The sequence below is a fragment of the Pipistrellus hanaki genome (genome assembly GCF_964339955.1).
Source record: "Pipistrellus hanaki genome assembly, chromosome: 14".
Classification (NCBI taxonomy): Eukaryota; Metazoa; Chordata; class Mammalia; order Chiroptera; family Vespertilionidae; genus Pipistrellus; species Pipistrellus hanaki.
Genome location: NC_140516.1, coordinates 33,178,933 through 33,204,867, shown reverse-complemented (window position 1 = coordinate 33,204,867; position 25,935 = coordinate 33,178,933). Strand labels below are relative to the sequence as shown.

The 25,935-nt window shown below is 42.5% G+C and overlaps 2 protein-coding genes across 3 annotated transcripts in view; one reads left to right on the top strand and one right to left on the bottom strand.

The window, feature by feature from the left end:
* The window catches only part of KIF11 (kinesin family member 11), a 40,655-nt gene extending 28,240 nt beyond the window's left edge, over positions 1-12,415 (bottom strand). Inside the window, exons 1-6 of the mRNA XM_084904313.1 lie at positions 12,086-12,415; positions 3,953-4,085; positions 3,531-3,628; positions 3,365-3,443; positions 1,883-2,068; positions 1,648-1,772 (exon numbers count right to left, since the gene is read on the bottom strand). Coding sequence (XP_084760439.1) covers positions 1,648-1,772; positions 1,883-2,068; positions 3,365-3,443; positions 3,531-3,628; positions 3,953-4,085; positions 12,086-12,162 — 698 coding nt within the window. The 5' untranslated portion in view covers positions 12,163-12,415. The remainder of the gene's footprint in view (positions 1-1,647; positions 1,773-1,882; positions 2,069-3,364; positions 3,444-3,530; positions 3,629-3,952; positions 4,086-12,085) is intronic.
* A 12,923-nt stretch (positions 12,416-25,338) lies between these two features.
* Positions 25,339-25,935, top strand: part of IDE (insulin degrading enzyme) — a 72,347-nt gene continuing 71,750 nt past the window's right edge. The window contains exon 1 of one of the 2 annotated variants that reach the window (XM_084904314.1): positions 25,339-25,575. In XM_084904314.1, coding sequence (XP_084760440.1) covers positions 25,478-25,575 — 98 coding nt within the window. In that variant the 5' untranslated portion in view covers positions 25,339-25,477. The remainder of the gene's footprint in view (positions 25,576-25,935) is intronic. The other variant, XM_084904315.1, reaches the window with a different exon arrangement.

Here is a 25,935-nt window from a genome sequence, read left to right as displayed (position 1 = left end):
AACCGAACCACACCAGCCAGGAACAAAATAGTAAAAATTTTATGTTTTAGACAAAAGTTTTCTGAGAGGAAATTTTAGTCTTATTTTTATTCCTCCAAATTCTATATAAAATTAATTTACAAGCCAATCAGAATGGAAATTTCATTTTATGATTTACAGCTTAAGTATTAAAAATGGAAAGCTATTATAGGAAAATTTAAAATTAGGATTTTAATTACTTTCATGTTTTTTTTCTTTAAATGCATACATATTTTTATAAAGTTGCAATTATAATTGCTTATGAAATTGCAGTTATTAACTATAAAAATTTTCAATAAGGGAGCAAAGAAATAAGAGATCTAGTCATTTTGTAGCTCAAGAAAACAGATATTCAGATAAATTCACTTATTTACCCAAAGTCACATATTTAACTACAGAACTGGAACTAAACGCAAATACCTAATTCCCAACCCACAACTCTCCCAATTAGTCTGATGTTTCCTTCAAAGACCAACAGGAAAAACTCACTTCTAACTCAGTAAACTGCATTTGTAGAATTTGGGATTTGTCCTATAGAGGACGTTATCAAATATGGCCTTTTGTCCCCTTGAAAGTCAGTTAGTGACCATCCATCTTCCTACATTAACAAGAAGCCGTTTGAAAATAAATCATGTTGTATAACCTAAATACATACAGATTTGTTAATCATGCCTAAATAAAGTTGAAAATAAAATAAAATAGTCATTTGGCTTTTTTCTAATACTTTCTCCAACCAAGGTTTTTCAAACTGTGTTCTAAAAATACATAGTGGCTTCAGAAATGTGCTCAGAGAAAATCTTCTTAAGGCTGAAGATAATAAGCCTCTGAGAATTCCATCCCATATTCAACTATAGCAGCCATATTTTAATCAGGGCTCCCATGTGCAATTTCATTTAGCAGATTAAACAATCTACTTTAGCCCTATTCGGCTTGGCTCAGTGGAGAGAGCGTCAGCCTGCGGACTGAAGGGTCTCAGGTTTGATTCCAGTCAGGGGCATATGCCTTTGTTGCTGGCTCGATCCCCAGTTGGGGGCGTGCAGGAGGCAGCTGATCAATGATTTGTTCTCATTATTAATGTTTCTATCTCTCTCTCTCTCTCCTTTCCTCTCTGAAATCAATAAAAATATATTTTTTTCCGAAACCGGTTTGGCTTAGTGGATAGAGCGTTGGTCTGCGGACTGAAGGGTCCCAGGTTCGATTCCGGTCAAGGGCATGTACATTGGTTGCGGGAACATCCCCAGTAGGGGATGTGCAGGAGGCAGCTGGTCGATGTTTCTCTTTCATCGATGTTTCTAGCTCTCTATCCCTCTCCCTTCCTCTCTGTAAAAAATCAATTAAATATAAGTTATATATATTATATATAATATATATTACATATATATATTATAAAATCTACTTTAAGAGAGTTTAATGCTTCCGCTCTAGTTCAACTTATCTTTGTTCTCCTTTCAGCATTCTTCCAATATTGATGCTTCCCTATAAATCTCAAATCAATTACTAAGGCATGCAATCTAACATAAAATCTAGGTATGTGATTCAAACACTTTGACCCACCCCAATCTGACTTCCCCCAAGTTTATAAGTTTTCCTAAAAAGAAAACGGAGCGTGAGAAAGACAATGGCTCTTACCTGGAGTATGCGTTCATTAGCGTAGCTGCAGTTGTCCTCTTTGCTGCTCCCTTCTCCAAAATCTGATAAACTTCATCCTTGTTGTGAACTGTAATTTCTTCTAAACCTTTGATTATCACCCCTCTCTGACAGAATATTTTTAAAAAGCACCCATTAGATTGGTTAACACACCCACACTTCTCAAAGCATCGCACATTAACATTTGCAGACATTTCATTCTCAAAGACTGAGTCACCTTGTTACGTGGATCATCAAACATCTGCAGTCTCTCAGAAACATCAGAAGATGGATTAAGGAGATCAAAAAGTTCTTCATTATAGATTTCCAACAGAGACACTTTGACTGAAAATTCAGTACCATTAGCAGTAAGTTTCTCAAAAATCTGATGAAGAGTACGTGGAATTATACCAGCCAAAGGATCCTGAAATTATAATATTAATAAGGACTAAAATAAAGAATGGGAATTTACTATGGAATTAAAACTATTAAAAAAATAAATAAATAAAAGCCAACCTAATGTTAGAAAAGCCAAGTCATTTACAACAGTCTATTTAAGAGTAATTGTTCTTCATACCTTCCACTAATCTGCCATGCCTCCCAGACACTTTATGCCTGAGCATTACACAAAAAACAACTGAAATGAGCTGCTTATAAAGCCAAGGTCAATAATCTTTTCCAACTTTTCTCATGAATATATTGCACTACATTTTAATCAGAAAAAGGGGCCCGCCGAAACCGGTTTGGCTCAGCGGTAGAGTGTCGGTCTGCGGACTAAAAGGTCCCAGGTTCGATTCCGGTCAAGGGCATGTACATTGGTTGCGGGCACATCCCCAGTAGGGGGTGTGCAAGAGGCAGCTGGTCAATGTTTCTCTCTCATCGACGTTTCTAGCTCTCTATCTCTCTCCCTTTCTCTTTGTAAAAAATCAATAAAAAAAATATATTAAAAAATAAATAAATAATAAATAAATAAATAAAATAAAATCATTTTTTTAAAAAAGAAAAAGGGGCCCATTAAAAGTACATTCCCTAATTCTGACATAAGCAGGATTGTTTCTCAAATGTTAAGTATCCTTAACACAATTGTTAAGAATCCCTAAATTTTGAAACTGTGCCTTAAGCCTATTCCGTATCTCCTACAGTTACAATTCCATGTATATATAAAGTTAATGCCTCAACTATGTAACCTCTAGGAAAAAAGGACCTACCTAAATGTTAATAATTTGAAAACTGACTTAGTCACTAAATCAATTGAAACATTTAGTGAAAATCATTGTGAAATGTACTATTTGTTCTCTACTATATTCAACAATGCAGTAATCTTAATTTCTTGAACACACAAGGTGATCACTAATAAAGTACCATACTGCCCTTGCTAGGTTAACTTTATGAGATTCATTCCCTCGTTGCAAGGTCTTCCCCCTCAAGCCACACTCACATTTCACTTTTCCACAATATTCTGCTCCAACTATTCTGCCCCCTCTCTAGTGCTTAACTGCACCCTATGTATTTATTGGCCACGTCTCTCCCAATGAGACAATATGTTTTTTAAACAGAAGCCATACCATATACTTTAACTTTACTAGAGGAGTAGTTAATCCTAAATTCCCACTTAACAAGGGTACTCTTTCTCTATTTGAAGACCAAATCCTTCAACAAAGTTTTATTCAGTTATATTTCAGCTACTTTAGAGACAGAGTCTGTTATAAGCAACAAATACCTCCTCCCAAGTATACTCTTCATTAGGTGATCTTTCCCCTTCCATTGTAAAGGTTTTTCCAGTGCCAGTTTGGCCATATCTGTCAAGATTAACAAAAATGTTAAATAAAAACCAAACAAATACATCTAAACCTTTTCATCAATTTGAAAAATAATATTTCACTCACGCAAAAATAGTGCAATTATATCCCATAATAACTTCATCCAGAATTGGACAAACAATACTTCGATAAACATCTATTTGTTTAGTAGATGCACCAAAAACCTGTAAAGGAAAAAAATCAAGCTGAAGGTCAGCAAGGAGGGTAGGGGGGAACATCTGTAATAGTGTCAACAATGAAAAAGTTAAAAAAAAATCAAAGCGTTTCTTCAATAAAAAAATTCTTAATTACCCACTTTAATAATTTTATTTTTAATATATTAACTCATTCAGCTCACTAGAAACCAGACAACTCTAAGTCAACTGAAATTTGTCCTTGTACACTAGAACCTAGAGGAAATATGTAAACTAGGATAACTTTACATTAGTGAATAACAGAGAAGTAGGAGCATCTTAAGAAGTACCATATAAAAATAAAGAAAGAAGTACCATATCAAAAGTGTATGTTTTCCTTGAGCTCTTGTCAGCCAATCCTCCAGTTCGGACACTGACTTCTTTTCGTACGTGATCACATTCTACTACAGAATGGGCGCTAGCTTTCCGCTCTGCCAAATTAAATGGTCTATAAAGAGAAATACATAACGTTATTTAGGAGCGTTTAGTTATCATGTTACTGATGAGATTTTCATTAATACCTTAGACAGGAACAATGTGACATTTTGACTGCACTACTGGTGATAGGGACTAAATGGGGGCTTAAGTGATACTGCTACAGCAAACAGAGTTTTAAGGGTTTCAATTCCCAGAAATAAAATTAGTTTTTAAAATTTTCAAAGTTATGTAAAACATTACAATTCTGACAGTTTCTTAGAGTAGATGCTAACAGAATTAACTTGTAAAAAATGTCACACTTATTTTTTCAGAATTCTATTTCCACTATTCTTAGCATCTGAGCAAGTTAGGTTATGATGTAGAAAGAACATGCCAATTTTGTGTTCAAAGTACGAGCCTGCTAAGTGGGTAACTGAACAAAATAAAAAATAGATACAAAAAATGACTAACGCCTAGAGTCCTTCCTATGTTCCAGTGCTTTATATGTGGTAAAATTCAGTTTGTCCCCACAGTGAGGTCTAGTGGAAAACAGTGACATAACACAAAGGATTATAAAAGAGGTGATGTTTAGAAGGGTATGCAAGAGGCACTGTTAGGAACATAGAGCAAAGATTTAATGCGGTCCTGATTGGGACAGGGCAGGATGGAGGAAGCATGGTTGATGCAAAGACTTCCTGAGGAAGTACTCTTCTAAGCTAAATTCCTCCTTAGGCATTTCAGTACAGTGGGGACTCGGAGCCAGTCTGCTTGGGCAATGTAGCACTTTGCCTCAGTTTCCTCATTTGAAAAGAAGGCCTAGTAATACCGCCAACCATTACAGTACCAACCAACCAGCAATGTCGGGAAATAAATTTTTTGTTTACTGTTTCCTCTGAGTCTGCTACTATGCTTAGCAACCAGTAGGCACTCAAATATCTGTTAAATTACATTGCTTAATAAATGTCACCCCAAGAGGAATGATGGGAAAGCTAAAAACAAAAACACCCACAGTCCACAGAGTAGCATCCATAAGGTATTTAGATATAGTACTTAACACACATCCAGGCCAAAGGGAGAGATGTACTCTTGACCGGAGTTCCTTGTTCCCAATGAGTATCATATATATATTATGGAAGACATGCCAAATAAGAAATTATCTTTCCTCTCATCACTAGACAAGCCAAGTTGCTTTATTTTAAGAAGGATACCACAATGTACTCTGGCATGCTGCACACCCTAGCATATTTTGTTGTTGTTGTTAATCCTCAACCTAGGATATTTTTCTGCTGATTTTTAGAGAAAGTGGAAGGGAGAGACAGAGAGAAACACATCAATTGGTTGCCTCCTGCACACACCCTAACCGGAATGGGGATCGAGCCTGAAACTGAGGTAAGTGCCCTTGACCTGAATCGAACGGGATCCTTCAGTCTCTGGGCTGAGGCTCTATCCACCATTAAGCCAAACTGGCTAGGGCTCCCTAGCATATTTTTGACTGATCAGAAGACCAAACGTGTGATCCTAGGAAATTTAACTTAGCAACTCCCAGGTAATATCTGGCAATGCTGTCATTTGCCAAAGGTACTGAAGCCTAAACAATGCACACGTAATCCACAGCATGCATTATTAGGAGTTCAACAAAACCAAGTCAAAACCAACTTATGCTGAGAGGCCAAAGAGTATAAAGTAGAGTGAATTCTCATGTGCTTAAAGCTTTTCCAATTAGTCTACTATTCTTAAACAAATCACTTGCAAGTGATTAAGTTACCAAATGAATACCATTCAGACTGTCAGGACAGAGTAGTAAAAATTCACAGAGATCACACATTCCTAAAAGTTATCAAAACTCCCAGAGGAGCTTTAGGGAGTCGTTGTATTACACACACACACACACACACACACACACCAAAAAAAAAAAAAAAAAAAAGATGACCACCAATCCACTATTTTCCTATTCTGATTAGAAACTGCAGGGTTCCTGCTGATGACATTAATAAACCCATCAATTCCTTGGCCTCACTAGTGTTCTATTAAAATTCAAACAGATGCCCTGGCCAGGTAGCTTGGTTGGTTGGACAGTTGTCCTGTACACCAAAAGGTTTCGGGTTTGATTCCCAGTCAGGGCACATAACTAAGATGTGGATTCAATGTCCATTTGGAGCAAGAACGAGAGGCAACCGATAGATGTTTCTCTCACTCTCCCTTCTTCTCTCTAAAAATCAATGAAAATACCCCTCAGGTGAGAATTCAAACAAACAAAAATAAATAAATAAATAAACAAGTACAAATTGGCAGTTATAAAATAGTCACAAAGATGGAGAGTTCAGCATAGGTAATATAATCTCTATATATTTATATATATAAAAGTGGCCCTTTGAGAGTTCAACCAGGAGTTTAATCACTCGCTATGACGTGCACTGACCACCAGGGAGCGGCATGAAACAAAGAAAGGCCCCTGCCAGCAGCTAGAAAGCCCTGATCAGCCAAGCTTAGGGATCCTACCCCTGCATGAATTTCATGCACTGGGCCTCTAGTCAATAATATTGTTATAAGTATGTATTGGGTACTATATTTGTGGGGGGGATACTTCAAAAGTCATATAAATGTCTAACTACTGAGCTGTATACCTAAAACAAGTATAATATTAAATGTCAACTGTAAATGGAAAAAATTTTTAAAAGAGGGGAGAAAAAGTCATCTTGTGGAAAAGTGTTAAATGTATTCATTCATCCCGTAAACATTCAGAAAGTATTTTCATGTGATACTTTTCTAGGTACTTGTGATACATCAGTGATCATAACCAAGTTTGGGGGCGGGGAGAGACATGAAACATCCAAAGTTCCTATTCTCAGGGAGCCTTTACCCAAGTGTGTGAGTTGGGGGTCAGGAAGGGATGACAATCAAGTCAATATATTAGGTGTTGACAAATTTGAAATGAAAATAAAGCAGACCAGGGGGTAAGAAATGATGCATGGGGAAAATAAGTATTTGCTGCTGTTATTTCAGAGTGGTCAGGGAAGGCTTCTCTGATAAAGGTGATATTTAAGGAAAATATATAAAAGTGAGAAAGCCAGCCATGTAGTAACTATTTTGGTGTAAAAAGTTTCCATCCCTAGCCAGTGTGGCTCAGTTGGTTGGGCATCATCCGATGCAACCAAAGGTTGCTAGTTCGATTTTAGGCAGGGGGCATGCGGCAGAGCAGTGGATGGATATTCCACTCACATTGATGTCTCTCTCCCTCTTCCTTCCTCTCTCTCTAAAAATCAATCAAAATCTTTCCAGCAAGGCAGATGTGGCTCAGTGGTTGAGCGGGTACCTATGATCCAGAAGGTCATGGTTCCATTCTAGGTCTGGGCACAGGCCCAGGTTGCGGACTCAATCCCCAGTGTGTGGTGTGCAGGAGGCAGCCCATCAATGAACCTCTCTCATCATTGATGTTTCCATCTCTCTCCCTCTTTGTTTTCTCTGAAATCAATAAAAACATATTTTTTTAAAATATATTTTATTGATTTTGTACAGAGAGGAAGGGAGAGAGATAGAGAGTTAGAAACATAGATGAGAGAGAGTCATTGATCAGCTGCCTCTTGCACACCCCCTACTGGGGATATGCCCGCAACCAAGGTACATGCCCTTGACCGGAATCGAACCCGGGTCCCTTCAGTCCCCAAGCCAACGCTCTATCCATTTAGCCAAACCGGTTTCGGCACATATTTCTTTTAAAAATCAGCCGGGACTGGTTTAGCTCAATGGATAGAGCATCGGCTTGGGGACTGAAGGGACCCGGGTTCGACTCCAGTCAAGGGCATGTACCTTGGTTACGGGCATATCCCCAGTAGGGGGTGTGCAAGAGGCAACTGATCGATGACTCTCTCTCATCGATGTTTCTAACTCTCTATCTCTCTCCCTTCCTCTCTGTACAAAATCAATAAAATATATTAAAAAAAAAAAAATCAGATACTGGGTATTCAACAGTAGTGGCAGCAGCAGCAGTACGCTGGCAGATTCATTCCTCTACTTAAAACCTCAAACATTGGGCCACACAGTCTGCCTGCCTTCAGGTAAAAGATGTCCAGCAAAACAACAGCAAACACCCACAACAGAGCCCCGGCAAGAACTGTGCAGCAGTTAAGCCTCCAGTGAAAGAATCAAGGTTTCAGCAGCACCATGGGCCTCATGTCCTATTGCGAGGAGTATGGCAGGAGTGACGCCTGGCTGACAAAATACCAACTACAGAAAACCTTTTCAAGGAAAAAAAAAAAAACAAACCCTACACCATAGTATAGTGGACTAGTGGAATAGTCTTCTGTCAACAAAGCAAATTATAAGCAGCAAGTCGAAGAGATTTACCTTCAGCTTGTAACCACTGCTAATAACTAAAATGTTCTTAACTTGGAATAATGAACTCTGAAGTCTTTATTTTCCAAGTTGTCCTTCCTCTCAAAAATTCTTTATGGGCCGAAACCGGTTTGGCTCAGTGGATAGAGCGTCGGTCTGCGGACTGAAAGGTCCCAGGTTCTATTCCGGTCAAGGGCATGTACATTGATTGCGGGCACATCCCCGGTACGGAGTGTGCAGGAGGCAGCTGGTCAATGTTTCTCTCAAAGTTTCTAGCTCTCTATCCCTCTTCCTTCCTCTCTGTGGAAAATCAATAAAATATTTTTTTTAAAAAAATTCTTTATGGATTTAATACAGAATCACAATTTTGTTTTCCATTTGATAACTGGTGTCATATTGGGTTACTGTTTAAGGAAAGATGGTCTGAGCCTATTAAAAAACACAATGATATACTTTAAAATATATGAATAACTCAGATACGTTAAGACCTAAATTGCCTAAGCAACTTTAGATTAAAATGCCAAAAATAACTTAAATCCTAAAATCTTTTTTATGTTCTCAATAGGGTTTCTGCCAACCTGTAGAGCACATGTGTCAAACACAAGGCCCGAGGGCCAAATCCAGCCCGCCAGGCCTTGCAATGTGGCCAGCACCGAGCTGTCATCACTGCACTCCGCTGTCAGTTTATGACATTGTCAGTTTATGACTGTTCAGTAAACCATTCAGCCCGCGATTTAGGCTGGATTTTAGATTTTGGCCCCTTCTCTGATTGAGTTCGACACCCCTACCAGTGTAGAGTATACAAAGAGGAGAGGATGTCTTGTGTATGTGTGTGTCTGTATCAATGCTATTTCCTGCCCTAATCAGTTTGGCTCAGTGGACAGAGCGACAGCCTGCAGACTGAAAGGTCCCAGATTCAATTCCGGTCAAGGGCATGTACATTGGTTGCAGGCACATCCCCAGTAAGTGTGCAGGAGGCAGCTGATTGGTGTTTCTCTCTCATCAATGTTTCTTTTTTTTTAAATTATTATTGATTGTTTACAGAGAGGAAGAAAGAGAGATAGAGTTAGAAACATCGATGAGAGAGAAACATTGATGAGAGAGAAACATGATCAGCTGCCTCCTACAACCCCCCCACTGGGGATGTGCCCGCAACCAAGGTACATGCCCTTGACCAGAATCAAACCTGGGATCTTTCAATCCACAGGCCTAGGCTCCATCCACTGAGCCAAACAGGTTTCGGCAAAACATCCTTTATACTATACAACCTAAGCACTTTTCATTAGTGATAAAGTAAAATAAATTTATGGGGATAATAAGCACAAAGTTCAGGGAAATGTTTAACTCTTGGAGTAGAGGAAGAAGGTTGGGGAGAGGGATGAACGCACTGATGCTCCAGCCGTAATGACTTTTTTTGTATTTTTTTTTAAAGGAGTTTTTTTGTTTGTTTGTTTGTTTGTTTTTAAATATATTTTATTGATTTTGTACAGAGAGGAAGGGAGATAGAGAGTTAGAAACATCGATGAGAGAGAGTCATCGATCAGCTGCCTCTTGCACACCCCCTACCGGGGATATGCCCGCAACCAACGTACATGCCCTTGACCGGAATCGAACCTGGGACCCTTCAGTCCCCAAGCCGACGCTCTATCCATTGAGCCAAACCGGCCTCGGCAGTAATGACTATTTTTGTTTCTAATCTGGGTGATAGATACTCAGATGTCTATTACAGTATTCTTTTTTAAAAAAATATATTTTATTGATTTTTTACAGAGAGGAAGGGAGAAAGCTAGAAACATCGATGATGAGAGAAACATCGACCAGCTGCCTCCTGCACACCTCCTACTCAGGATGTACCCACAAACAAGGTACATGCCCTTGACCAGAATTGAACCTGGGACCTTTCAGTCCGCAGGCTGATGCTCTATCCATTGAGCCAATCAGGCCTATTACAGTATTCTTTACAACTTTTTATAGGCTTGACATATTTTGTAACAAAAAATAAAGAAAATAAAACCACACATCAATGTAATACTGCCTGGCTTTATTTAAGGGATCAAAATAATCTAAAATTTTTCATTTGTAAAACAGGCTGCTATTTTTTTAAAAAACCATCAAAACTTAAGCAACTACCGGTATTAACAGAAGCCCTAGAATGCAACTGAATATTTGACATAAGGTTACCACTAAACTTCCTCTCTGGCACCTAGATTAGAAGCTAGTTTTAAGCCTTTTGATATCTACAATTAAGTCACCAAAACAAACTAAACAATAACCTGGGAAAGTCCACTGACACATTTTAAAAATAACATTTAATTTTAGAATACTTTTGGATTTACAGAAAATTTGCTGAAAATGTTAAAACAACAGCAAACAATGAAATACGCAAAACACACATTCACCGGTAAACTGTGGAGAGCTCCTCAAAAGCTGAATAAATCAATCTCTAATTTAGCGGCAGTTTGCACAAGTGTGTTTTTCCTGTACCATCTAATCTTAAGGAAACAAATCAGGGGAGAGCTGACCACCTCCATCCACCATCCTGAGAAGGCTGTCTCCTTTGTTCTAGGGGAGACCGGCTTGCAGCACAAGCTGATGGCTATCCTGGCGTAAGCAGTCTCCTTGCCCTCTTAAAAACATAAACTCGCTCTGTAATTTAATTTTTAACATTTAAATACAGTGGTGTTTCATAGGGATTAGGAAAATATTGCATCTAGGATAGACAGGTGATTGGTTGCGTTTTTTGAGGTGATAAGGAGGATGGCAATCTAAGTACTAAAACATCTGCCAAATGGCTATGCAGGGGTGGTATATAAAAGTGACAAATCTTTATCGACACCACTTTTTTAAAAAGAACGCACTTTGCACGAAAAACAGCGATCAAATTCTCCTTCTGAATATAGCAGTTAAACTATAACTTCCGACACAAATATCTGGAGGGGACCAAAGATTTGCAATCCCAAAATAAGCCTTTTGGGATTTTGATTTGAGGCTGGTCATTAATGACTCTGGGGGGGGGGGGGGGGGGGACCCCTCCCCCTTACCTGCCTAAAAGAGTTCAGATACAAACACCGGCTTAAAGGAAAGGAGCATTCGCCTTAGTTAGTACCATGATATACAATTAAATGTTGCAAGCACACAGAAATGGAGCGAAGCCTGCTTGTTGATCTTCATTCTGTGTCCCAGCTTCTGGGTGGTCCACCAAGACTTTGCTTTTCCCTCTACCCGTATCTTGTCTCTTCCCCTTTCAAATCCCACACCCCTGCCCCCTTCTCCTTTGTCCCATTATTAAACCGTCAATGCCCAGTGCATCTTGGAGTCTCATAACTCTTATGGCATCCCTGCCATATACTTCCATAATAAACTCTGAACATTCTCTCCTGCTAACCTGTCTCATGTCAATGTATTAGCCTCGCTGGGAGGCCTTAGGAGGTGCAAGGGGGAATTTCTGTGGGCCCCCCCCCCCCCCGACACATATCCTTTCTTCTGAGAAAGACACTAATTGACTCCTCACGGGGACAAGTATCACTTTAATTCCACAGAATGCGAAGGGGACTATGAAGCACAAAAGGTAAGGTCCCATCCGAAAATTTTTTTTTAAATTAAAAAATTTAAAAAAAATCCCTCTCCTCCGACCGCGCAGGAGGGAGAGAGCCCAGCAGCCAAGCCCGGCGCCCCGGTTCCCACCAGGCTCGCCCTTACCTGCATCTCACCGCCACCTGGATGTTCTTCCCCTTCTCCTCTTTCTTCTTCGTGGAGGAATTCGGCTGGGTCGCCATGACGGGGACCTCGGAGAAAACAAGGCCGGCCTGGTCCTGGCGCGGGCTGGGAGGGATGCCCACCTCCCCAGCCCGGGGTGCTGGCTGGGCGTGGGCGGGGATCGACGGAAGCAGCCGGCGTCCCCGCTCTCCGCGCCGGGCTCCGGCTGGCCCCGAGGTAGCCCCGCAGCGGCCGGGACCGTCACGCCAGCGAGCCAGCCCCCGCCAGATGCGCAGGAAACCGAGCAACGACTAAGGCGCCTCAATTTGAAAAAAAAAGAGCCCCGCCGCCCGGCCAATCGCAGAGCGGGCGCGCAGTGCACCATGGGACGCGGCGGCGGCGTCACCGGAGCCCCGCCCCCCGGGGCGTGGCCCACGGGAGAGCGAAAAGCTGGTACGTCCGTGCGGGGCTGGAGCTCGTGGTCCAATGAGAGAGGCTCATCGGGAGTAAACAAGATACTCAACGCGACCTTGTTCGGATTGCATAACGTCTCTAAACCAAAAGGTCTACATCTGCAAAATAAAAATAATAATAGCAACCGTTTCAGAGAGCTGCGTGAGGATTCATGAGCTAACAGGGGTAACATAAGCATAGGTGAGGGCAGGTTTAGTAAGTATTCAGGAAGACTGGCCATGATTATAATTATTATTAAAGAATTGACCTGGCAGCCGTGGCTCAGTGGTGGAGAGTCAACCCGTGAACCGGGAGGTCACGGTTCGATTCCCGGTTGCGGGCTAATCTCATTATTGATATTTCTCTTTCTATCTCTCCCTTTTTCTTCTTCTCTGAAACCAATGAAAAATATATTAAAAAAAAAAAAAAAAGAATTGCAAGAGGGTGCTACAGAAGCACAGAAGAGAGATCCAAAGCGAGCCCCTTGTCGGAGGCAGAGTCCAGTATAGTCTTGAAGAATAGTTAAGAGAAAGGCTATCACGGGTACCAACCCCCTGATGAAAGTCATTTTTTAATGTCATGTCTAGGACTCCGAATAAGTTAACTGATGAGAAGTCATTGCCATTGCTAAATGATTACAAGCACGAAAGGATGATCGGATTTGCGGTTTCTGACATTGATTTTGCAGGGACTGATGCAGACTCTGGGCGTCTAAAGGAGGTTGCGCAAACGACGGCCGTAGTCAGCCTACAAATCCCAGCAGGCAGCGCGCTCAGTGACCTCTGGCTTTCCGCATGCGTACTAGGGGCGCCTTGGCGCACAGGCTGTGATTCAGCCCCTTTAGGTGTGCGTCCGAGTCAAGGAAATACTGAAGTATGGGTCTTCGCCGTAGCCGGCCCTGGAAGCTGCGCTTCTTGGCTACCCTTAGCACACAGGAACCTAGATATTATTTTAGTTTCTTAAGTTAACGGCCAGATGGAGTGGAAAGCTCTCAGGCCCCGTATCCAGATTCATCTACATCTAAAGCCTCGATCGCAGGTCAATGGAGATTATGCAGAGTCAGATTACCCACCGGCATCTCAAAAACGGAACTATTCAAATCGGAATTCTTTATCCTCCTACCTCCACCCTCATCTTTCTTATCTAGGCAGATGGTGCTAACCAAACCTTTGTTCTCCGTGTCCAGTGCGGTTCTGTTAGTTTTATTACATCTGCCCACACCACCCTAGTTCAAATCTCTTTTATCTATTTCCTGAACAACTTGTGCTCTTTTCTCTACACTGCATTCACTCAGCAAAGGAAAGGATCTTTCTTTTTTTTTTTTTTTTTAATATATTTTATTGATTTTTCACAGAGAGGAAGAGAGAGGGATAGAGAGTTAGAAACATTGATGAGAGAGAATCATCGATTAGCTGCCTCTTGCACACCCCGCAACCAAGGCACATGCCCTCGACTGGAATTGAACCTGGGACCTTTCAGTCCGCAGGCCGACGCTCAATCCACTGAGCCAAACCGGTCCCGGCAGGATCTTTCTCTTTTTAATATGTCTTCTTATTCATTTCAGAGAGGGAGAGAGAGACAGAATGTCAATGATGAAAGAGAATCATATAGATCAGTTGTCTCCTGCAAGCCCCCTATTGGAGATGGAGCCTGAAACCTGGGCATGTGCCCTTGACCAGAATCGAACCCATGAACTTTCAGTCTGCAGTCTGATGCTCTATCCACTAAACCAAACTGGCCAGGGCTGGTTTATTCTTGTATGTGCCCTGATGGGGTAGAACCCGAAACCTTGGCCTATCAGGACAATGCTCTAATCAACTGAGCTACTCGGCCAGGGCTATGTTATTTTTGTAATAATTGAAATCATTACATTTGTAGTTTTACATCCTGAATTTTTATTTAACATAATTTAAGCATTTTTCTTCATAAACAGTTTTGTTTGTCTGATCTTTTAAGGCTCTTAAATAATACCTATGCAATTCTTCAGTGGACAGTTGAGGTGCACTCAACTTTAACTATTTTCTTACTTGCCAGAATCATGTTGGCTTCTGTTTCTGTCTGTGCGTATGAATGCCAAAGACAACAAACAGCATGTATGTCTGCATGTGCTTATAAACTGAGGAAAAGTAGAGTTCACGGACTATTCATAAACCTGTAAAAAAAATAAATAAATAAAAGCCCCACCCAAATGCTTACGTATAGTTTTCTCAAATCCAAATTTTGGTTATTGTTTTTACTGTGTTAATAGTACCAAATATTAGTTGGGAGAGAAAAGCAAAGAAGTTGTTCTCTGACCTTTTGTCAGACCCCGGAACATGCCAGAATCTCTCCTGTCCTAGGCCTTTGTGATGGATGCTCTAACTGACTCATTCTTATCTTCCAAGTCACAATTCAAATGTCACTTCCTCAGAGAGACTTTCCCCAACTACTCTATCTGAAGTAGCTCCTCAAAGCCTCTCACAAAACCCCACTTATTTATTTCTCCACATAGCAAAAGGAGATTTGAAATGTTACTCCCCATGTTTTTCTTTCTTTGCCACACTTCAGGACCTTTCCTAGAGACCAAAGGTGTCCAGGAGAATTGGGGTTCTTTTTAATTATATTATATATACATGGAGTGGCCAGATTACTATGATCTCTAAACGCATAATAACCTGGCCATTTAGCGGTGTGTGTGTGTGTGTGTGTGTGTGTGTACGGTGCATGGGTGGGGGGTCTGGCCAGCCTGGCCAGGAGGAGGGGACATGGGTGGTTGGCCTGCCTGCCTGCTGGTCAAACTCCTGGTTGAGGGGACAATGTGCATATTAGCCTTTTATTATATAGGATATATACTGAGAGACCAGATTATTATGCATTCAGAGATCATCATAATCTGGCCACTCAGTTTGTGTGTATATATGTGTGTGTATAATTGATTTCAGAAAGGAAGGAAGTGGAAGAGATAGAAACATCAATGATGAGAGAGAATCATTGATTGGCTGTTCCCTGTACGCCCCACTTTGGGGATGGAGCCTGCAACTTGGGCATATTCCCTGCTGGGGAATTGAACTGTGACCACCTAGGTCAGTGGTCGGCAAACTCATTAGTCAACAGAGCCAAATATCAACAGTACAACGATGGAAATTTCTTTTGAGAGCCAAAAACCAACTTCTGTGCATGGGCCACAAAGTTTCAATCGCCCACATGTGGTGTTTTATGGAAGAGCCACACTCAAGGGGCCAAAGAGCCGCATGTGGCTGGCCAGCCAAGGTTTGCCAACCACTGGCCTAGATCAATGCTCAACCACTGAGCTATGCTGGCTGGGTAAGAATTGGGGTTCTTACAGCAGGAATGCAAAGAGAAAAAATATTCAGCATCTGTACCTTTCAAACCAAAACCTTAAGGGAAGCCTCTGAGAAGAGCCTAAATCAGTGGTTGGCAAACTGCGGCTCGCAAGCCATATGCAGTTCGGTTTGCCGCTCTGTTGACTAATGAGTTTGCTGACCACTGCGTAAGGCATTACCCTTACCCAGAAGTTTTGACTTCAGGTTAAAGACATTAGTACATTATTAAAATGTTTTTTAAGTGTTTTTCCCTAACGCAGTGGTCGGCAAACTCATTAGTCAACAGAGCAGCAAACTGAGGCTCTCGAGCCGCAGTTTGCCGACCACTGGCCTAAAACAAGGTATCAACAGGAGGAGAAGCAGATGACTGGCCCTCCACAATTTTTTTTTTAAATGTTTTTATTGATTTTTTTTTTTGAGAGAGAGAGGAAGAGAGAGAGATATATATATAATATAAACATCAACAATGAGAATCATTGATCGGCTGCTCCCTGCACGCCCCCTACTGGGGATTGAGCCCACAGCCATGTGCCCTTGGCTGGAATCTAGCCTGAGACCCTTCAGTCACACTCTATCCACTGAGCCAAACGAGCTTGGGTGCCTTCTACAGTTTTTGAACTCTAGTTGAGAAACTCTGGGTGGAGCATTGGATGAAGAGAAAGTGATGTAGGAGGAAGAAGCTGATGGAGATCAGAGGCCATTTGGAAAAAAAAAAAAAAAAAAATGAGGGAGAGGAATTCCAGGAGAGGATCTGGTTGGGAGTTAGCCCAGGAGAAGGGCTAAAGAAACAGGCTCTCCATTAATAACTGTCTATGTAGCCTGGCCAGAATGAGCATCAACCTATGGACCAGGAGGCCTAACCTTTGATTCCTAGTCAGGACACATTCCAGGTTGCAGGTTTGATCCCCAGAGTGGGGCATGCAGGAGGCAGCCAATCAATAATTCTCTTTTATCATTGATGTTTCTACCTTTCTCTCCCTCTCCCTACCTCTTTGAAATCAATTAAAAATATATATATATATATATATATTAAAAACTGCCCATGTAGTTTAAATATTCAACCCTATGCTCTTCCCACCTACACTGCCCAATGCATATACTCCTGTTGTCAATAGCCCCGGACATACATAAGCCCCCTTAATACAAATGCTGAGACCTTTGCCACTTCCCCTACCCAGAGGAGCATCAGTGATGATGGAGGGAAAGTCCCTTGATGAGACTTAACAGCGAGAAAACCCACTCTGGTTAACCTAATATCATTTTAATACAATACAAAGTGGATTGCTCTTTTCTCTGATGTAGCCTCAACATCTACTAGTAAAGCAGGGGTCGGGGAATGTCCAGCCCACAGGCTATGTAAGGCCTGCAAAATCATTTGGTCTGGCCAAGGCATTAGGGATGAGTTAATTAAATATTGTATTTGATCAAATATAGCAGGCTAATTTTTTTTTAATTTTTAAATTTTTTAAAAAACTTTTAACCAGCAAAAGGCATCTTTTATTTATTTTATTTTATTTTTTTTGGTCTTTTTTAAATTAAATTATTATCTGTGTACATATTTTAACATTGCCCCCCCCGATACATACCCTCCCTCCCCAGAGTTTTGTATCCATTGGTTGTACTTATATGCATGTATACAAGTCCTTCGGTTGATCTCTTATCTCCCCCAGATCTCCCTACCCTCCCCGTATAGCAGGCTAATTTTTAAGTTGATAATTTTTGTGTGGCCCTCAAATGATCCAAATGGCACTTGGCAGCCAAAACCCGTTTGGCTCAGTGGATAGAGTGTCAGCCTGTGGACTGAAGGGTCACAGGATCGATTCTGGTCAAGGGCGTATAGCTTGGTTGAGGGCACATACCTATTAGGGGGTGTGCAAGAGGCAGCTGATCTATGATTCCCTCTCATCGATGTTTCTAACTCCCTATCCCTATCTCTTCCTCTCTGTAAAAAATCAGTAAAAAAATAAAATAAAATAAAATAATATATATAATATTATTATAATAAATAATATATATTATATTATTATAATAAAATAATATATATACTATAAAAATATATATATATATTTTTTTTTAAATGGCACTGGCAGAAAAACGTTTCCCCACTCCTGACTAAAGCAAGGCCTGGGTCCGTATTTGTTAAATGGACAAATTAAGAGTAGTCTTAAAGATGGAAAATATTATCAATTTTTACATCAATATTTCAAGTACTGTTCTTAAAGTACCTCAAACTGACTTTTAAGGACTAGCAAGTATGAATCATTTAGGAAAACTTTAAATAATTCATAATTAATAAATCACTTATCTAATATAAACATTCTTAAAAATTCATGTTGCTTTTAGGTATTTCATTACCATAGAGCTGTACTTAAAACAAACATTATGAAAATTTTTGTCATGGAAATTTTCAAACATATACTAAAGCAAAGAGACTAGAATAATAAATCCCCTAGGCATCTATTACCCAGTTTCAATAATTACCAGTTCATGGCCAATACTGTTTTATCTATACTTCCCCTTCTTCCCTGATCGTCCACCGAATTATTCTGAACCAAATCCTATGCATAATATTATTTCATCATATATATTAAAGGACTCTTTTAAAAAAGCCACAAACATTCCCTAAAAATTAACATATAATATCATAAATACCTAGTCAGGGCTTTTACTTTTCTGACTGTCTCATGTTTCTTTTCCACAATGCATTTGTTCAAATCAGTATTCAAACAAGAACTAAACATTTCATTTGGCTAATATGTATCTTGTGTTGTTTTGCATTCTATTGGGTCGGCAACTAAGTAATTGCGGATTTTTTAAAGAAAATCAAAGACAATTTTTTCATGGAACTAAATAACTTTATTCTGTAATGTATTGCCCATTTTGATCAATGACCTTTTGCCATCTTTCAGGCAGCATCATAATCCCACGTTCAAAAAACTTCTGGTTTTTATTAGCAAAAAACTGAATCAGGTACGATTTGACATCATCATCATTATTGAAATTTTTACCATTCAAGGAGTTTTGTAAAGATCGAAACAAAAAGTAATCAGATGGTGCAAGGTCAGGACTATATGGTGGATGTGGCAAAACATCCCAACCAAGCTCCATTAATTTTTGCCGAGTGACCAAAGATGTGTGTGGCCTTGCATTGTCATGATGGAATACAACACCTTTTCGATTTGTCAATTCGGGCCGCTTTTCTTCAACTGCATTGTTTAATTTCGTTAGTTGTTCAATGTAGACATCAGAATTGATCGTTCGGTTGGGTGGTAAGAGTTCAAAGTAGACAATTCCTTTGTAATCCCACCAAACTGATAACAAAACCTTCTTTTGATGAATCTCAGCTTTTGATGTTGTTTGAGTTGGTTCACCTGGCCTGCTCCACGATCTTTTCCGCTTGATATTGTTGTAAACAACCCATTTTTCATCGCCAGTTATCAGTCGTTTTAAAAATGGATCATTTTCATTACGTTTCTTTAGCAAATCGCAGCTGCTAATGCGTTGTGTTAACTGTGATTCTTTCAGTTCGTGAGGAACCCATGTATCGAGTTTTTGAACATAGCCAAGTTGTTTTAAGTGATTTTCAATGCATGTATGTGATACATGAAGCTTCTCTGCAATCTCACGTGTTGTACTGTGACAGTCCGAATTGATTATTGCTTTGATTTGGGCATCATCAACTTCAACTGGACGACCAGAGCGTTTTTCATCTTTGAGTGAAAAATCACCAGAACGAAATTTGGCAAACCAATTTTGACACTGCCGTTCTTTTAAGGCTTCGTCACCATAAACAGCACATAACTTTTTATGAGGTTGCAATGCGTTTTTCCCTTTGCAGAAATAAAAAAGCAAAATATGACGAAAATGTTCCTTTTGATTTTCCATTTTTCAACGAACGCCAAACGAAAACTACAAAACAGATCAAAAAACTTTTTTTACTGATTAACAGCTGAATAGCCAACTATCAAATAACAAAATGTGTTTTACATTTGTACTACGTCTGCAAACCTAAAAATTCAACTGAAGCCATATATGTGTGAAACCCGCAATTACTTAGCTGCCGACCCAATAGTACTGTTGGGTATATAGGTAGAAATGGAATTGCTGGGTCATAGTGTATGCTTATGTGCAGCTTTAATAGATACTACCAGTTTAACACAGCCTATTTGTCTGCTCTCAGGCCATGATAATATTATCTCAGTTTCTATAGCTTAATAATAATAATATTTGGTAGTGTAAGTGTTCTAGATTGTTCTTCCAGATTGGCTTGGATTTTCCTGAGCTTTTTCATATAAAATTTTATAAACATCTTGTCATAGCTTGTCAATTCTAAGTCCCCTTTAATCTGTAGACTTCTCCTTTCTTTCTTTTTTTTAAAAAAATAAGAATATATATATATATATATATATATATATATATATATATATATTTAAGAATATGCTTTTTTTTTTTTTTCTTTTTAGAGAGAGAGAGGAAGGGAGACGGAGAGGGAGAGAGAGAAACATTGATGAGACATTGATTGTCTCCTGCACACCCTGTACTGGGAATTGAGCCTGCAACCCAGGCCTGTGCCCTCACCAGAAATGGGACCAGTGACCTCCTGGTGCAGGGGTCCTCAAACTTTTTAAAGTGGGGGCCAGATCACGGTCCCTCAGAGAGCTGGAGGGCCGGACTATATGAACTACTAATTCCTACTGTAACACCTCGGCTGCACTCACTGCCCAAAAAACCTGGCGGGGAGGATCAGACTCCCCTGGGGGCTGCATGTGGCCCGCGGGCCGTAGTTTGAAGACCCCTGTCCTGGTGCATGGAACAGACTCAACCAACTGAGCCATACCAGCCTGGCAGTCCTTTCTTTTTTATTTTTAAATAAATAGGGTCATTTGTCCTATAGTTTCTCAAACACTCTAATGTTGCTGCTTGTATCTTTAAAATGTGATTTAATTATTGTCCTCTGTATTTTCTATAAATAGTAATTACATTTTCAGGACTAATCAGATTTAGCAAACATGTATTATATTTGACAAGCATTAATTTAACTAAGCACTGTGCTTGCTGCCAGGTGACATACAAAAATGACTAACGTCTTGGCCAGTGTGGTTTGTTTGAGCATTGTCCCATGCACCGAGAAGTTTGATTAGAGAGGTCTCCAGTTTGATTCCTGGTCCCGGCACAGGCCGGAGTTTCAAGCTTGATCCCCAGCAGAAGGTGTGCAGGAGACAGCTGGATTGATGTTTCTCTCTCCCTCTCCCTTCCTTTCTTTCTAAAATCAATTAAAAAAACACACATATTTAAGCCTTAGCCAGTTTGGCTCAGCGGATAGAGTGTCTGGCCAGCGGACAAAGGGTCCCGGGTTCAATTCCGGTTAAGGGCACATACCTTGGTTGCAGGCTCCTCTTGGGCTTGGGCCCTGGTCAGGGACGTGCAGGAGCCAACCAATTGAAGTTTCACTCTGTCTTTCCCTCTCTCTTCCACTCTCTCTAAAAAAAATCAATGGAAAATATCCCAGGTCAAGGATTAACAAAAACATATTTAAAAAAATGACTAAGACATCATTCCTAATCTGCTTCTTACAAGTATGAAAGGCTAAAATCCAAATAAGTGCCTTTTGAGTGGCAAAGAACTCTAAAAGCTCTGATCAGAGAGTGGATATTTATACTGGGCTATGTCAGAAATGGAAATAAGGCCGGGACCGGTTTGGCTCAATGGATAGAGCGTCGGCTTGGGGACTGAAGGGTCCCGGGTTCGATTCCGGTCAAGGGCATGTACCTTGGCTGCGGGCGCATCCCCGGTAGGGGGTGTGCAAGAGGCAGCTGATCGATGACTCTCTCTCATCGATGTTTCTAACTCTATCTCTCTCCCTTCCTCTCTGTACAAAATCAATAAAATATATTTTTAAAAAAAGAAATGGAAATAAGGTAAAATTTTGTTAAAAAAAAAAACTTTTATTTTTATTTTTTCAAATTTTATTTATTTATTATTTTTTTAATTTTAACAAATCTTTATTGTTCAGATTATTACAATTGTTTCTCCTCCCCCCTCCCGATAGCTCACCTCCACCCAATCCCCACCTCATCCTCTGCCCTTACCTCCCTCCCAACTTTTATTTTTTAAAATATATTTTATTGATTTTTTACAGAGAGGAAGTGAGAGGGATAGAGAGTTAGAAACATCAATGAGAGAGAATCGTTGATCAGCTGCCTCCTGCACACCCCCTATTGGGGATGTTTCCGCAACCAAGGTACATGCCCTTGACTGGAATCGAACCCGGGACCTTTCAGTCCGCAGGCCTGAACCGGTCACTGAGCCAAACCGGTTTTGGCAAAAACTTTTATTTTTAAAAAAATATATTTTTACTAGAGCCCGGAACATGAAATTTGTGCACAGGGGCGTGTGTCCCTCAGCCCAGCCTGCACCCTCTCCAATCTGGGACCCCTTGAGGGATGTCCGACTGCCCTCTCACAATCCAGGACTGCTGGCTCCGAACTGCTCACCTGCCTGCCTTCCTGATTGCCCCTAACCGCTTCTGCCTGCCAGCCTGATCGTCCTCTAACCACTCCCCTGCCAGCCTGATTGATGCCTAACTGCTCCCCTGCCAGCCTGTTTGCCCTTAACTGCCCTACCCTGCAGGCCTGGTCTCCCCCACTCCCAACTGCTCTCTCTTGAAGGCCTGGGTTTCTCCCAACTGCCTTTTCCTGTAGGCCTAGTGCCCCCAACAGTCCCCCCTTGCAGGCCTGGTCCCTCCCAACTGCCCTCCCCTGCTGGCTATCTTGCGGTGGCCATCTTTGACCACATGGGGGCAGCCATCTTATGTGTTGGAGTGATGGTCAATCTACATATTACTCTTTTATTAGATAGGATAGAGGTCTGGTGCATGAGTGGGGGCCAGCTGGTTTGCCCTGAAGGGTGTCCCAGATCAGGGTGGGGGTTCCCTTGGGGCATGGGGCAGCCTGGGCAAGGGCCCTGTGGTGGTTTGCAGGCTGGCAACGCCTGCTAGTGACCCAAGCAGAGGCCCTGGTATCTGGGATTTATTTATCTTCTATAATTGAAACTTTGTAGCCTTTATTGGATCCAAGGCTGGCCAGGGAGTTTGGAAAGCTTGCTTCCTCCATTGCCAGGGAAACCCAAGCCTCCTGCTCTCTCCGTGGCCACAGCCATCTTGGATGGGTTAATTTGCATACTTCCTCCTGATGGGCTGCTGGGCATGGCTTGTGGGTGTAACGGAGGTACGGTCAATTTTATTCTTTATTAGATAGAATTTATTTCAGAGAGGAATGGAGAGGGAGAGGTAGAAACATCAATGATGAAAATCATTGATTGCTTCTCCTGCACACCCCCTACTGGGGATCAAGCCCACAACTTGGGCATGTGCCCTTGACTGGAATCTACCTTTCAGTATGTAAGCCAACACTCTATCCACTGAGCCAAACCAGCTAGGGCAAGGCCATTTATTTAATTCTATTTTTATTCATTTCAGAGAGAGGAAAGAAGCAGGAGAGAGAGAGATAGAAACATCAATGATGAGAGAGAATCATGGATTGGCTACCTCCCACACGGCCCACAACCTGGGCATAATCCTGCCTGGGAATCAAACCGTGATCTTTGTGACCTCCGGTTCATAGGTTGAGGCTCAACCACTGAACCATGCCGGTGGGGCAAAGCAATGCCATTTCAATAGGTCTTAAAAATTGCTAGAGCACTGACAATTTACGGTTGTTATAACAATCAATTAGCTGTAATAGATGCATACGTTGGAGTGAGTAGAGGGTGGGGATAGAGGCTAGAAAGGTGGGGTAGTTATTGGGTTGAGTGGTTTCCCACCAAAAGATATGTTCACCTCCTAATCCCAGGAGCTTGTGTTACATTATTTGGAAAACAGGTCTTTGCAGATGTAATTGAGTTTAGGATGAGATGAGATCCTTCTGGATTACCTGGATGTGCCTTAAATCTAATGACAAATGTCCTTGTAAAAGACAGAAGGAAAAAAGACATGCAGAAGAGAGGGCAACATCAAGATGGAGGCAGATTGATGTGGCCACACGTCAAAGAAGCTGGCATCTACCAGAAGCTGAAAAGTCCTGTAGGAACTGTGGCCCTGACATCTTGCTTTGGGGCTTCTGGCCTCTAGACTGTGAGACAGTAAGTTTCTGTTAGGCCACCAAGTTTGTGGTAATTTGTTACGGCAGCCACAAGAAACTAACACAGGCGGGCTGGGGCTAGGATGTAATGTGGTGCAATTTTACCTTGCACATCACTAGAAGCCCTTCCTTATTCCCAGTACCTCAGTTCTCATCCACCCAAGGTTTGTCTTTAGCTGAAACCCTATTGTAAAAAAGATCTCCTCTACCTCTTTAATGAGGCATCCACTTGATCAAAGAACCCTTCTCCTAATTCCCATTTGTAGCAATAATAGGATTCAGAGCAGCTTTGGGCTTCAGTCTTCTGTCTACCACATCAGAGACCTAAACCACATAAGCAAGGGAGTCACCATTCTTCCCTAATCACTCTTCCCTAATGACCTTGTAAAATAATGCAACACAAAGATTCATAACAATTATTATTTTTTAAATAACATGTTTTTATTGATTTTTAGAGAGAGAGGAAGGGATAGGGATGTATAGAGAGAAACATCATGGATCAGCTGCCTTCTGCCTACTGGGGATCGAGCCTGAAACCTGGACATATGCCCTGACTGGGAATCAAACCAGAGACTTCTTGCTTCTTGGGTCGAGGCTCAATCACTGAGACACACCGACTGGGCCATAACAATGATAAATTAGGTTGCTCTAGAATGCAAAATACCATAAAGCCACCAGGGCAAAAAAAGTCTCGTCTTACAAATAATGACTCAAGTACACTGACCATGGTTGTAGTACTACCCGTATATGCGGGTTGTTGTGTTTGAAATAGGAGTACTTTCTCCTCTGGATATAAAAGCCCACAAAAGTCTTGTTTTGCCGTGGCCTGTCCCATAGTCACCTTACTCCTTGAAGGGCAGCTAGGTTCCCCAGGGTCCCGGCCTCCCACTGGTGGACCCCAATAGTCTAACTCCCTCCTCCAAACCCCCCTCAATTTCCATCCAGTCCGTGGTCCACATCCCTACCAGGCTCTAGAGGGCGCCCGCGGGCCTCTCAGAGCCGAGGGTTGTTTTCTGGGCGGCAGCCTGGTTGGCTGACCTTGTTCCGACACCTGCGCGGCGGGGCGACAGCCAATGGGATGGCCGCCCCCGACACGGCCCCCGGTGCTCACCCGGTCCCCGGGAGCCCCCGGTCCCCCCGCCTCACCCTACCCTCTTACCCCCTACCCCCGTCTCCCCCTCCACACAGCCAGACACACACCGCCGCCCGCACACGTGCTGCTGTGACTCGGACACACATCGCCGACCCTCCCCGCTAAGTAAAGCCTGGACGCCGGGCTCCATCCCGCCCGCACACCCAGACCCGGGCCGCCGCCGCCCGCCGCCCCGCCCAGTCGGGCGCCAGGCAAAACCCGGCGCGGCGGCCGCTCGGGGCTCCCGGGAGGCGGCGCGGCGCGCGCACGGGGCATGCGCAGTGGGCGCCGGCGCTGCGCGCTGGGAGGAAGCGGTCGTTCGCGGTGATCCCGGCGGCTGCGCCGGGGAATGCGGTACCTGCTCGCGTGGCTGCTGCACCCCGCTCCGTCCGGCGCCTTCCGCTCGGCCCTCGGCGCCCGCCCGCCGCCCCCCCGGCGCCTCTGTGGGTAAGTGGGGCGCAGCGTTCGGGCCCGCGGGGCCCGCGGGGTCACCGTGGCTTGGAGCTCGGCTTGCAAAGTGGTGATTCAGCACTTAGAGCCGCCGCCGTCGCCGCCGCCGCCCCTCACGCCGCCCGCCCGCCCGTCCCGCCGGCCTGGGCCCCAGGCGGCCGCCGTGAGGCCGCTCCGGGGCCCGGGAGGGCGGCTCGCCCCGCGGGAGCGAGGGGCCTTGCTGAGGGGGCACGGCGTCCCTCGGGCCGGTGGGGGCGGACGGGGGCCGTGGCCGGGGACACGCGGCGAGAGTGTCATGAAGTGCGGGGGCGCGGGGCGCCGGCCCGGGCGCGGAGGGCTCCCCCGGGCCCGCTCCTG